Here is a 13,501-nt window from a genome sequence, read left to right as displayed (position 1 = left end):
GAAGATGCATTTTAAAACACATTAAAAAAAATGCTGAAAGATGACATTATCATAACTCGGGTACACTTTTCCATCCTGATTTTTTTCTTCTTGTAGCATGAACACCATCTAGTGGGACATCGGCAGCAAGTGCATAACGAGTTCTGCATGCTGATAAGTGCAATAAAATACAGCCGCCTACATGTCTATATGTGTTTCTATTTATTTATTTATTTATTTATTTTCATTTTCTTCTGCTTCTGTCCTGAAATATTAGGGATTTCAGGCGAGCTTGCTTTTGTGTCTAGTCTTCTATTTCCCAACAGCTGGGCTTCAGCTGGAAGAAATTATTCTATTGCCAAACTCTGCTATTGAAATGACAGTATGCAAACATTTATGCACACAAAATCATAGGAGTTGACCTTTTCCTAAAACTTCCTTCTCTCTCCATATTCTCCCTAATATAACTAATATGTCATTTATCCAAACAAAATGAAGCAAACCAAGTTTTCTTGGATAGATAGTTATGATGATGCAGTGCTTAATGAGCTTACCCCTCAAGAAAACTGAAGCATACTGCCTTGCTTCTGCTTCTATGTTAGGATGGCTGATACACAACAGTTACCCAGAAGACACAAAAAAAGTTGAATTCTCTATTTTTTTTAATATTTAGCAGTGTTGACGAGACAGGACTCTGCATGTTGTTGTGCCCAAAAGGTTGGTTACCTGCTCCAGCAGTTCCTGCTTGTGCTTTACCAGGAAGAGCTTCTAAATCAGTGGAAGTGTTGCAATCCATTTCGGTGGAACTGATGTTTAATAACTTGTCACTTCAGTGTCCCTTCATGTCACTCCTTTGGTCCACTGCATGGTGTCTCACTTACTTCCACAGCTGTAGGGCATCTTAAAATGTGTTAGTCATATGGCCGTGCTGACATTGGCAGACAGTGTACACTTCTCCAGATGCAAATTGAAGGAGAAAAGGTGTAAAGACAAAGCAGTTATTTGACAATTAAAAAAAAATGTATTATATAATGTCACGTGATGTGAAGTTAGGCTGAAACTAGGACATTCTCTCCCAGATCTGAGCCTTCTCAAAGTTCAGTCACATCTGGGTCTTGTACTACACACGTGACACTAGCCATTATTCGTGGATGTAGTTCTGAAAATCCACTTTCATTTGCAGCTCTCTAAGGATTCGAGACCAGGAAGCATTTTTTTCATGTTAGCTCTGATTTCTGCTCAAACACTGCTAGAGAGATTGGATAGCTTCGAACAGCAAATACAGTTTGTGCAAAGATCTAGAGAACCAGTTTGGACCTCAGAGCTTCCTTGAGGGACTCAATCTGATATTGCAGAATTTTTAACCTCAATTTCTGAGGGTGCTGAGGCATTTTGATAGAATATAGTTGTACTATACCAATTTCTTTTGCCAGTCAGATGGTTTTAAAAGGCGCAGTGTTCACTATGTTGACTACACAATGGGAATTTTCACAGTCAATATGGCAGATGCTTAAGGGCAAGTCAGCAAATTTATGCTAACCAGAAAGTCTTAGATTCATCTTACTTTGTTCTCTGTATTTTTAGCACTGTGCAGGTTTCTCATTTCCTCCTGAACTCAAAAACAAACAAATCAGTCAAATATTTTCCTCCCCACATTTTTGCTAAGTGTGCAGAGCAGAGCTTAGGCAGGCTCATTTTAATATGCACGGTGTTGTTTTTGCCATGCGAAAAGCATTACCAGACATGTCAGGACTTCGGTTCTTCTGCAAGTCCTGCTGTTTTGGAACCCACTTCCACAGCAAACAATGCTGCCAAGATAAATTGTTTGCCAGAGATAACTTCAAGTCCTCAAACAAATTACCTAAGAAATGTTGAAACATAATGCTGTACGAAGCAAATTGTTTCCATGCTTCCCGTCCTCGTAGGAAGGAACGGGGCTTATCTCTGTTATAGATTCCACAGAGACAGCCACAATACCTTAACCAACGTGTTGTTTAAATTGTGGGAGTTTTTGAATACTTCACGTAACAGAGGAACATATGAAATATGCATGCCCCGTTGTTCCTGCCCTTAGAAATGCAAATACTGAAATTCAAATGATTTGTATAAGGATTCCAACGGTTTGGCAAAGGGCAGTAAAGCTGCTCGCAGATTGCATTAGGAAAAAAATAAAGTGTTTACAGGAATATGTCGTTTGCCATAGGCCCTTACATCTCAAGCCGACCAGCGCTGTTGAAGGTTTAATTATGCATGTTTGCAACGTGCCAAAGATTTGTCATTTGTGTGGATGCTTCCCCATTAAACGCTGCTTTGTGTCAATGTTTTATTTACATTTTAACTAAAAATAAAAGCTGTTTTTCATAATCCGTTCCCTTGCAGCCTTTCTCTGTTTTGACCCATTATCTGCTCTGTTGCAGGTACAGAGTGATAACATTGTGACACATCTCCTATTTTGTGAGTGTTTTCTGTCCCTCTGTGGCACAATCTGAAACAAGAAAATAATCTTTTTTTTTTTTTTTTCCTCTCTGCTGGCTCTCTGCCTACTGTATGTGGTTAACTTTAACACTTGCTCCTTGAATATTAACTGAAGCAATGGCGATTTACTGAAATAAATTTCTGAACCTTGTTGTCTCTGGTGCCTTCTGCGTTTTAGTTCCTGCCCTTCTACTCTTGATGCCTGATGATAGCAATAAACCAATAATTTGCTGTTGTGCCCAGTCTCAGAAAAAGGGAACTGTGTAGAAGTAAGGAAGCTTTTTAAGAAGATAAAATGAACATTAAGCCACTAAAGACTTTTGAAGGATAGATAGAAACATGAACATAGGGGCAGAGGAAATGCACAGCAGTCCCTTAAAAGACTATATATTCCCAATGAGAAATCTGTAGGACTAGCAGAGCCCAGACACTCAGAAAATGAAAGCGTGGAAGCAGTGAGCCCCATCTTTCTCCAAAGCAAGAGCATCTGAACTTCAACCTTTCCAGAGACTGCATTTAATGTAGAGCAGGGAAATGAGAGGAGGAATAAAGGGACCTATTGTGCAGCCTGCCAAAAGCCATCAAAAATACGGCTTCCAGAAATGGCACCTGCGAAGGAGGCTGAAAGGCTGCCTGCTGCCAGTCTTGCTCATGGCTTGTCCAGAGAGCGCTGCCAAGCCTTTTCCATGCCCATCGCCTGGAGCTGGCAATGAGCACCCACAGAAGCTGAAAGCCGAGCGAAACCGGTCCAGAAACCCCAAACCAGCCACTGATATCCCGACCCAAGGGCCGGGAACGGCCTCAACCTTCAACCGTAGGGCCAAGCCGACGAAAGCGCCCTCAGCGCCGGCTCCGAGGCGGGGTTTGGCGGCAGCCGGAGCCGGCGCTGTCCCTGGGGGCGAGGCCCTGCTGCGGTTCCGAGCCCGGCTCCGAGCTCCCCATCCCGGCTCCGGGCCCCCTGTCCCGGCTCTGAGCCCCCTCATCCCGGCTCTTGGACCCCCCCGGCCCGGCTCGGGACCCCCCCAGGCCGGCCCCGCGATGCCGGCGCTGCTGGCGCTGCTGGCGGCCGCGCTGCTGGCGCTGCTCGGGGCGCTGAGGGCGGCCGGCCCCGGAGCTCGGGTCCCGCTGAAGCGCTGGGCTCTGGCCGGGCTCCTGCTCTTCCACGGAGCCTGGCGGCAGCGGGTGGTCGCCGGAGGGACCGAGGAGCCCCGCAAGCCGCGCCTGATCTGGCCTGACCCTCATGTGAGTGTCCTGCAGCGTCCCTGGCACTCCTTTCACTGGCACCCCCTTCCCTGGCACCCCTTTCCTTGGCACCCCTTTCCCTGGCACTCCCTTTCCTTGGCACCCCATCTCCCCAGCATCCCCATCCCGCTGCAACCCCAACCCCAGCACCACCATCCCCTCCATCCCCATGGATGCACATACCCGCAGAACTCCCATTCCTCCTAGACACACATCCCTAGGAACGCTGCGTGCAGGACCCGCACCCCTCTGCGTCCCCTGCACCTCTCTGCATCCCCTGCACCCCTTTGCATCCCCTGCACCCCAGCACCTCTAGGACCTGCACCCCCAGGAGCCCCAGCCCCTGCATCCTGGTGCTGGGCATCCCTCACCGCCTGACCCACATCCTTCTTCTCCGCTCGACACATCCCTGGGAGGGCACGGTGGGCATTTCACTTTGACTGTCCCTTGCAGTTTTTTTCCAGAAAGGAAACCTTCCAGAAGGAAGTTTTTTCCAGATTGTTTTTTGACCTGGAGCAACATTTACAAGACAGGCCAAAAAATGATCCGGAAAAACCTTCCAGAAATGGTCCCTCTGGCATCCAGTAGGCTCACTCTGTGCTGTCAAAATACCCTCTTACCTGTGTGCATAAGGACTATAATCATCAGGTTTTAGTATTTTTGGCATCTTATGATGGATAAATTTTTGGAAGCAGAACTTTATCCATGCCCAAACATGCATACAAAAATCTTAATTTCCACGTTCCAGCTTGGGAAAGTTCACTTTATGTTCCGCACATATACGTTAAAATACACATCTGAATTTGAAGTTGTGGACTTCTGTCCCTAGCCCAAGTGGTAATCATGGCAGCGAAGTGCTAGGTTTTCTATGGCTTGCTCTCTTTTTCTTTCTTTTTCATTTTTAGTTCTATGTTTCCTGTAAATATAAGTTGTCCTGTATTCAATTTGGAGCTAGATGGGGGAGCAGCATATTTGGGGCTCAATTCCCTTTTCACAGACAGTCTTTTTTAGGACACATGTTGTAAGGATTTTGGTCGAAGGAACATCCCATTGCAAAATAGTCATCTTACTTCTCCGTAATAGTTCTCCTTGTCTGTGGCTAGCATGCAATAATTATGGTCCCTCTCTAAAACTGCTTCTCACCTGCTCCCTCTCTGCTTTCCGTGTTGGTCCTGTTGAGGAAATGGGCAAAGAAGAAAGGGATAAAGCTTTTGAGTCAATGAACGGTGTGGTATTAGATAGAGAAAGTGAAAGTAAAATTCAGCTCTTAAAAAGAAACATGGAAAACAAAGAATTACTCGTCTTCTCCCCCTCCCTTCCTGCCTCCAGCTGGAGCTGAAGTCCATTTCCTTTCCCTAGGCGTTCGATTCGGTTTACTTCACGGGCTTTGTGGAGACCAACAAGACCTTTGTGATTGCTCGCCTTGCCAAACGGCCTCACGGGATCTGTGAGATGTGGCTCTTCCTGAGGGTGGATGGAATAGGAGAGTTTGAAGTAAGTGGTGGAGTGGGCTGACATTCAAGAGCAGTGCTTAACTCCTACCTTGAACTTGTGTTAGGGGCCCGAGCAAAAATTAATGTGCTCTGCATCTTCACTACATTAACGTCCTAGCAGTAAAGCATTGGTGCTGTGACTAAAGGCACTGATATTAGAACTGATGCTTGGTCTTGTCTTCCTTCTTAAAGCCTGTCTCTGGAGTTCCCTTCCAGTGATAACAGCAGCAGTCACTGGCAGAAAAACAGGCCCTGAGCCCTGTATCTGCTTGGATATAAGTTTGACAGAGTCACTAGCATAAGGAGCTGGGCTTTTACAGTGGCCTCCCTTCACACAAGTAATTCAGTTGTATCATTTGAAGCAATAACATGCTATCTGATAACTCTGGTGTTTTAGGTAGAATTTTCCTTTTCCAATATGTGGTTACCAGAAAGCAGGCAGAACTGAAAAGCCAATTCAATCATACGTTCCTCCTGCAGAGGACTGTCAGAGAGGAAATCACCCGTGTTGCATCCCCACATACGACTTACACAAATGTTTTCCCTGAAATGTCTTTTTAGCACCCACAACATCCAAACATGATGGTGAGTGACGAATCTGAAGAGATTTGGAGTGGAGGAGGGCTCACTATTGAGTACTTAGAGCTCCAAGCACGCTGGAAAATAAGCTTCGATGGATTACTTAGGTACTACAGCACTTTATCGTTTCATACACAGAAGACCAAGGCTTTTTGAACACTACCTGAAAATTTAATTAACCAACTTGAACCAGATGCAACTTGGTAACAATAGCACACAATGCTTTCTATGCAATGAAAATACAGCTGGTAATATCTACAGCCAGTGTTGGGTTGTAATAGGGGATTACTATTCTACCTTAGCACACAATAACATCATTCTTCTGCAGTGTCTTGTTGATTCCATTATCAAATGTGTAAGAAACATTTTGCTCTTTAGGGATGTTACAAAATTATAGTGCTTTGTCTTACAGAAAAGGTCCCTACCGACAGCAGTGGAGTGAAGAAGAAGGAGAACTTGTACCAGTTAAATTCTCTTTTCAGTAAGAACATTTCACTTTGCTTTGGGATGTATAGGAGGTTTGTGGTTAGAGGTTTGGTTCTTCAGGAAATGAAACCAAACTGACTGCAAAGTGGTAACCTCACTATTTGTTATTTAGGAAGTTATCACACCAAAGACTTCAATGTCTGGTGCATTTTTATTTGGAGAAACTGCTTTAAAAGGATTTTAGAGCTTCTACAGAGTGCTGTAGTCCCAAAATACATTGGTGCTGTTGTCTGGCATTGTTTCCTGCATTTTTCCTATTAATAGTAGAAATAAAATGTGAGCAATTAACAGTCATGGAATGATTCTAGCATACATTTCTATAGGAGCTCTGTTCACACAACTAGGAAACAGTACATAAGAAAAAGAGCTCCAAACCACATTCTTTATTCAGAAATATTTATTTGTGGTTTTGTTTCTCTTTTCCACATAGTTACTGTTTTCAAAGGGTCATGTGCACAAAGTAAACCCTTGCCTCTGCTTTCTTGTTCTGCCATCACTTCCCAGCAATGCAAATTCTACCTGCTTTATGGACTCTAGTTGTCTGATTAAAAATGATTTGCTATCAAAGTAGCTCAGCATTTCTGGCACAGTGCTGCATGTGTACCTCTGAACAGACCACATGAGAGAAAACAGCATCCTTATCCTTTTGCTTGAAGCTCTGCCCTTCCAGCTTCCCTTCCTTGGTAATCTGTGGATCCTTGCTGTGCTGTTCTACAGGCCGTCATTTCCATGCTCTGTTTCCTTTCATTTGTTTTCTAGAAAACTAATGACATACTAAAAATTACATAAATCAGAAATTTCCTAACACAATAACGTGCAGTGGTCACCATGGTCAGAGTAGCAAGTGCACAACTTGGCCTTGTGCGACCTGCAAGCTAATAATGGCTTTTGGTTTTTCCCTTCTTTTCCTAGCTGGGAGAACTTCACAGAAGTCTTCAACTTCAGTGTCGACAGTCACCCCAGCACATTTGCCCGCGCTTTTGCCCAGGAACCATGGACCATTGAGTTTTTCCAAAGGGTCAAAAAGTGAGAGGCAAGAGTAAGGTCTTCTGGGGTTAATAGTAATTATTCTACAGACCTCTTGAGGGTCTGGCCTCTGTTGTTACAGGTAACAGGCATTTTGTACTATAACTGGGAAATGTGAAAGTGGTTGCTAATGTGTAGAATCTGGCATAGCTGTGATCCAGATGCTCTTGAAATCTCTCCTTCATTTTGGGATGTAAATCCATCAGATCAGCACTGTGGCCTCCTTACCAGCAGCTTTATTGATTTGGCCTTTGTCAATTCACTGTTTTCTTTCTTCTAGACAAAGGGAACAACATTTCCGACATGAGCAGTGGGGCCAGTCTGTTGGAGAAATTGAAATAGAAAATCATGAGAAAACTGAACTTTCCCTCAAAGGCATTCGGAGCCACTCTTATGGTAACAGCAGCAGAAACAATTCCCTTGCTCAGCAGCCTTTACTGCTGTTACTGCTAGGACAGTCAGGCTAAAGATTGTCTTTAGAAATAGCCGGTTTCACAAAGGGGCATAAATAAAGACATTTCACAGTAAATTCCATTTTGATGGCTAAATGTCATTTGTCAGCTGGGTCAGATGAACGTAGAGATTTGCGACGGAGGGAATTTGGTTCATTCAAGCCTCCTGAGCTGCTGCAAAGGCACTGACACACTTGGAGATATTAAAATATTTTTGGTGACATTTTCCTAGTTTTGGTCAATATGTAAACCTGTTGCCAGTCTGACTTGGCACGTTACTCTGCTCCCCTTTCAATTCTAGTGACCTTGAATTAATGGAAAAAGAGGAACAATTCCATTGCTGTTTTGGGGACGTGCATATGCTAGCATGTTATCAGCTAGTGGAGGACTTCTTTATCCAAAGTTAATGTTAATTCGGGTATATTGCTTCATGTTTTCCAGCAATGACAAACTTGAGGGTCGGTGACTTTGTTCTTCTTTGCAGGTGTCAGGAACTGGTCTGAGATTTACCGTTATGTTATGATTTTGGCACGTTTTGAGGTAGGTATTAACATGCCAACATGCTATTTAACCATGGCATTGGAGGTGTTTCTGAACGTATCAGTCATAGTTGAGTATCCTGACATAACGCATTGGGATCACCCACGGTGTGCAATCAGCAGTGCTAACTGGTGCTCTCATTAGCACGTATCAATGTTGCAAGCACCTCTCAGAAGCAGAGCCAGGTGTGTAAAAAATGAGATTTTGCTACATGGGTTGAACCAAGAATTGTTTTGGCAATTTGAAACTGTTTGTTTTGGCTTTTTTAGAAAAAAAAAAAAAAAAAAGGCAGCTTTACAGGACAGATTCTCTCCTGCTGCAGACACCCAGGGCTCAGTGGAGGTGATGCAGTGCTGATTCACAGTAACTGAGAGCCTGAGATATTTGTAAGCATCTTAAGCCGTTATGACAACAGTCAGCAAATATTTCCGCCTGTGCTCAGCTCTAATTCTATGCTTTGCTGTTGTGGCTGTGCTGGAGGAGTGGCCGCTGGGAGCACAGCCTGGGGAAATTCTGAACCCTGGCAATACAAGCTGGCATGAAACCCGAGCAGATGCTTCTGAAAAGGCATTTCCTTCACCAGTGCAGGCGTAAAGAAGTCTAAGCTCACTGTTAGAGGCAGCATTACAGAAGTTAATACCGAAGGCAGAAGAAAAAATCTTTCCTGGGTATATGTTGGCCAAGAGAAAAACACACCTTGGAAAATCCCACATACGTGCAGATCCAGTCACTGATGTGATTGAACTTATGCATATGTACCTTGTAATAAGACTCTGGATTTGTGCTGTGGTGTGCCTAATCGGTCATTAACCTCTCCTTTTTCTTTATAGTTATCCAGGACTCAAAATGGCTGTTGCTTTTCCCCTCCTAATTAAAAGCCATCTGACTGTTTGTTAAAAAGGAATTAATCACTGATTGAAGTTTGGAGTATGTGTACATTTATAACATGGCAACATAGGCTTAGACTTGCCTTTAAGCAGCTCAAGCAGAGCATGGAGAGATTCAGACTCAAGGACGGAATAGAAATGAATAAAACCATGAGATTCCAGCTCCTTCTTATTTAACTTTTTTTTCCTGCATATTGCTCTGAGGCATAGAATAGTAAGGTTAGAAGAGATGTCTGGTCAAAGCAGGGCCAATTTTGAGAGGCTGCCCAGCAGTTCTGAATGCAGCTAGCTGAGATCTCTGCACGTATTGTTTCCCTCCTTTTATGTCTGCCTTCTGTGGACTTTTAATTGCATTACCGTCCTTAATTTGTCCTTAATGTGTCTGGTTTATATTCTTGGACTTTGCAGCCAGATTTTCATGGAAGATGTACTGAGAAGATTTAAAAGTATCAAGTAATAGCACCCTGCGTAATCTGAGTTGTATCCAGTGTCTTCTTAGTCAAGTCAGCATATGATCCATACAAATCAGGCTGTTTTTTCTTTATTGCTGTCTTTCAGGATGGGACTGCAGCACATTTAACAGTTATAAATATGCCAGCTACCACAACTAAGTAAGTAACCAAGGAAGTTTACACGGATGAAAACATGCATCTCAAAGGTGACAGAAGTTGCTCTGCAAGATAACTTTATGCACATTCTTGCTTTAAACCTGCATAGCCAGATTTCCATCCACACCCTTTTTTTTCATGCTTTCCACTCCCTCTGCCGAGTTTTCCATTTGCAATTAGTTAGAAGGACAGCTTTTACCTCTGATTGCTTCCTTTCCACTCAGTTATTGTTTGGCTGATGCAGCTGTCTGTCTTACTGTCTAGATGATTTAGAGCTACAAATCGAGCACTTCCAGCTATTTTTCAGCCTAACGTTATGCTTCTGGGAAGGGTGGAGAGCTTAAATCCCTGCATTCCTGGCCCTTCAGCTCTGTGACCAAGTGGGACCAAGTGACCTGCCTGTCCATCCTTCCCACTTCACAGTCCATCCTGCGCTCCTCATCTCCTTTTCTGTATGCATGGCATCCCCTGCTCAGCCTTCACAAGATCCCAAGATATAACCATTTTTATGTATTCCTACTGCTGGCCAGGGTGAAGGCCATGCTTGATGTTGAGCTCCCCTGGAAGGCCAGTGTGCTGGTCCATTTGAGCTTCGATTGAACTTTAGCTCTGCTCCATTTCTTTCCCCTTCAGCCTTACTGTAGGTTATGTTTTTTTCCCTGATGGGAAGAAGGCCGGGATTGAGTGGTCCAATGCCTCGCTGGCCGAGATGGCTGATGATGGTGTTATCAGGGATGAATACAGAGTCAGTTTTACTGCTGGTAAGCTAAATGCAGTTCTGAAAATATGCCTTGGTCAAAGATCTTAGGCAATTTACAAAGCAGAGAGGAAAAGTATTGCTCTTTACAAAAACATAAGAAGAGAACCATAAGTAGAAATAGTAGATTTTGTAATTTTTGTAGATTAAATGACTGAAGACTGGAGACACTCTTCCCTTTTTACTCTTACCAAAGGTGGCAAATACTTTGATGTTTCTGCGAGGCTGGATAAGCAAGCTTGCCCTGTGGTGTATAATGGCCTGACTGGAAGTGGCGTTTTCCATGAGTGCATTGCAGATTTCCAGCTGAACGGGTTAACGCAAGGCTGGGGCTTGGCTGAATTTTATTACAGGTAAAATAATGGTGGGCAAGAAGAGGTAGAGAATTCCCATCCTCTTCTATTGACCCATGTGGCTACAGCTCCATACATAGCTGAAGTGTACGTGCACAGATTTTTTATTTTGTGTAACGAAATGTTTATTTAATGCTTAATGTGTTTATTAATTTGAAAAATACATTATTTGAAAAAGATTGATTGTGCAAGCACTTTGTGCATGCAAACAAACCATAGGCACTTGTTCAGCTGTTTGTTATATAGGTTTATGTAGGTATTTATATAGGTCGCCATATAGGTTTATATTGTGAGTGGATGTTTTACTCTGGAGAGCATCTTGTTTAGGCAATCTTTCACATTTTAAATAGAACGAGTTCTCTACCCTAAACAGCAGGCTAACCATTTATGGGTTGAAATTTGCTCACACAAGTATGTGTCAGGCTAGAGAACAACAGATAAGTGTTCAGAAAATCAATACAGGAATGCCTCTTCTAGGGGAGAGGGTTATATCGACAAAATACATGCTTTTCAGTGAGTTGCTGTTTCTCCTGCCACAATTACCTCCATCTTTTACTGGAGCCTTTTCCCTGTTGAGTCTTTTCTCTCATAAAAAAGACAAGTTTGCTTGTTTACATTTAGATTGCCTTTTAAAATAAACACCGATAATTGGCTGTCAGAGCAGATGCCATGGATGACTTTCAGAAAATTGAGAGCTCAGCTCCTTCTGAAAAGCAGACACTTCTAAAGCACATAAAATAGGCCACTAAGCCCCAAAATGCACACTGACTGAACTTGAAAACCTTGGCCTGTAGATGCTGCCAGGTATCTGTTTCACTCCCTTCATGGGCTGGTAAATGCTGCATTGTGGAGGAGATGACCCTGCATGGAAAGTCTTGGGTACAACTTAAACAAGGCACGCTCTCTAAGTCCAGACTGTCCTGGAGATTTCTACACCTACCCCAGGCAGGCTTAATTTGATAATGCTGACAAAATCTGCCTAGTCACCTGTCTCATATCTACTTCCAAATCAAAACCATGTCAGAAAATAAAAAGGGTGAGAGGGGGGATCTGGTTCTTCCCCGTCGCTGCAGGATGCCAGCTCAGCATCTCTGCTCTTCTTGCAGGGATGAAGCTGCCCAACTGGTTCCGAATTTGCAGCTCGGTTCCAAAGCCAATGGACCCAACCTTTCCTCCCAGCGCCCTGTGAGCGACGGCTCTCCTCCGTGAGCTTTTGCAAGCTTGTCCCAGCGGTATTAACAGGCAGCAGCTTTCAAGAAATGCTATTTCCTGCAAAATGCACAGTTTTGAGTATGGGACTCAAAGTCACAGGAGGTCAGGGGTGTGAAAGGATTTGGAGAAAAAGAATTTGTGAGAGGATTTGGAGAAAAATGAGATACATTTTTACTTGTGGATCTCTTAGTGGTTGCTAACCGTGGTGGTCTGGAGGCAATTTAGAGGAAATTTCTGAACAGCTGACTGCAGAAAGTTTGCACAAGGAAGGATTGCTCTATGCTCTGTCTTTTGGTATTTTTCCTGAACTGCCATCTGCTCCCCACCGTGAAGACCAGGACATGGGGCTACATGGAACTCTCACCCACGTAGCAGTTCCTCTGTCCTTTCAGATTTGTTTTTGAAATAAAAGCTGTATCTTTCTGAACTCTCTGGTTGTTACAGTCATTAAAACATGGGCATAAGCTTTTACAGGAAACTACACTGATTTGACAGTCTTGTCTATAACTGCATGAGAAGTCGAAGAACTAGGAGAAAATGCATCTAAATGAGGTGTCCTCTAGGAAAAGCGTTTATGTATAGGCTAATGAAATAAGTGATACAAACACATTTTCCCTTGTCTGAAGGGAAGCCAGGGTCTGGTAATTCAATTACAATAACAAGCTGAATTTCTCATCATTCACTTGAACTTAGATGCCATATTCATCACAACATCCACGTTAGTCACTGGCCAAAGTAAACTACAGTCCATTCTCTACCCAGTTACATCTTGCCATTATGTACTGCAAATTAAGCTTACTTATAATGCGTCGAAACAGAAAATAGTTACGTGGAAGATTATATACATATATTTTATACATGTACATATACATTACATACATATTTTAATATCTGCTTCTGTTAGCACTGAAGGAGATTTAATTAGACTTTAAGAAGACTTTCTCCTTTTTGAAAAGAGTTTTTGCACTTATTGCTACAGCAACGTTATAGCAGAAGAGGTGTCCAGTGCTGGAATGTAAAATCATTGAGCCTATGTATACCACAGCCATGATTTCAAATTTGGGATGTGTTATTGAACAAAGGGCTTTGGGCAAATATGGCTTTTGTCATTTATACAGCCCTCCCAGTTAGCAGTTTCTCAAGGCTGTGGTGCTATACTGGTGGAACTGGTGGCCGTGAGCTGCACCCCACACAGATATGGCCATGGAGCCTCTCCTTGCCCCTCGAGCCATCGGCTGTGTGCGTGAAGCAGCCTTATGACTGCGTCTCTTTTGGGACACGCATTGATTCAGAGCTTTGGATCTTAGCCGGACTTCTCCGATAAATACATCTCTGGTTACAGTGGTATTAAGAAACACATTCTTGGGAGTCTTGCAGAAATTTAAAGGTGTCTTAAATCTGTCTGTGCGCTG

At 43.3% G+C, this 13,501-nt stretch overlaps 1 protein-coding gene across 1 annotated transcript; it reads left to right on the top strand.

Moving 5' to 3' along the window:
• Positions 1 to 2,973: 2,973 nt before the first annotated feature.
• LOC118246471 (uncharacterized) lies at positions 2,974 to 12,516 on the top strand. Its single transcript, XM_035543602.2, has 11 exons — positions 2,974 to 3,696; positions 5,056 to 5,190; positions 5,751 to 5,875; positions 6,181 to 6,249; positions 7,167 to 7,280; positions 7,561 to 7,676; positions 8,217 to 8,272; positions 9,718 to 9,770; positions 10,401 to 10,528; positions 10,721 to 10,877; positions 11,984 to 12,516. The coding sequence occupies exons 1-11, from the start codon at positions 2,989 to 2,991 to the stop codon at positions 12,084 to 12,086; spliced, it is 1,764 nt and encodes a 587-aa protein (XP_035399495.2). The 5' UTR covers positions 2,974 to 2,988; the 3' UTR covers positions 12,087 to 12,516.
• Positions 12,517 to 13,501: the final 985 nt, after the last annotated feature.

Source organism: Cygnus atratus, chromosome 12 (assembly GCF_013377495.2).
Source record: "Cygnus atratus isolate AKBS03 ecotype Queensland, Australia chromosome 12, CAtr_DNAZoo_HiC_assembly, whole genome shotgun sequence".
NCBI lineage: Eukaryota > Metazoa > Chordata > Aves > Anseriformes > Anatidae > Cygnus > Cygnus atratus.
The sequence above is the reverse complement of the archived record's forward strand: the minus strand, read 5'-3'. Positions and strand labels throughout refer to the sequence as shown.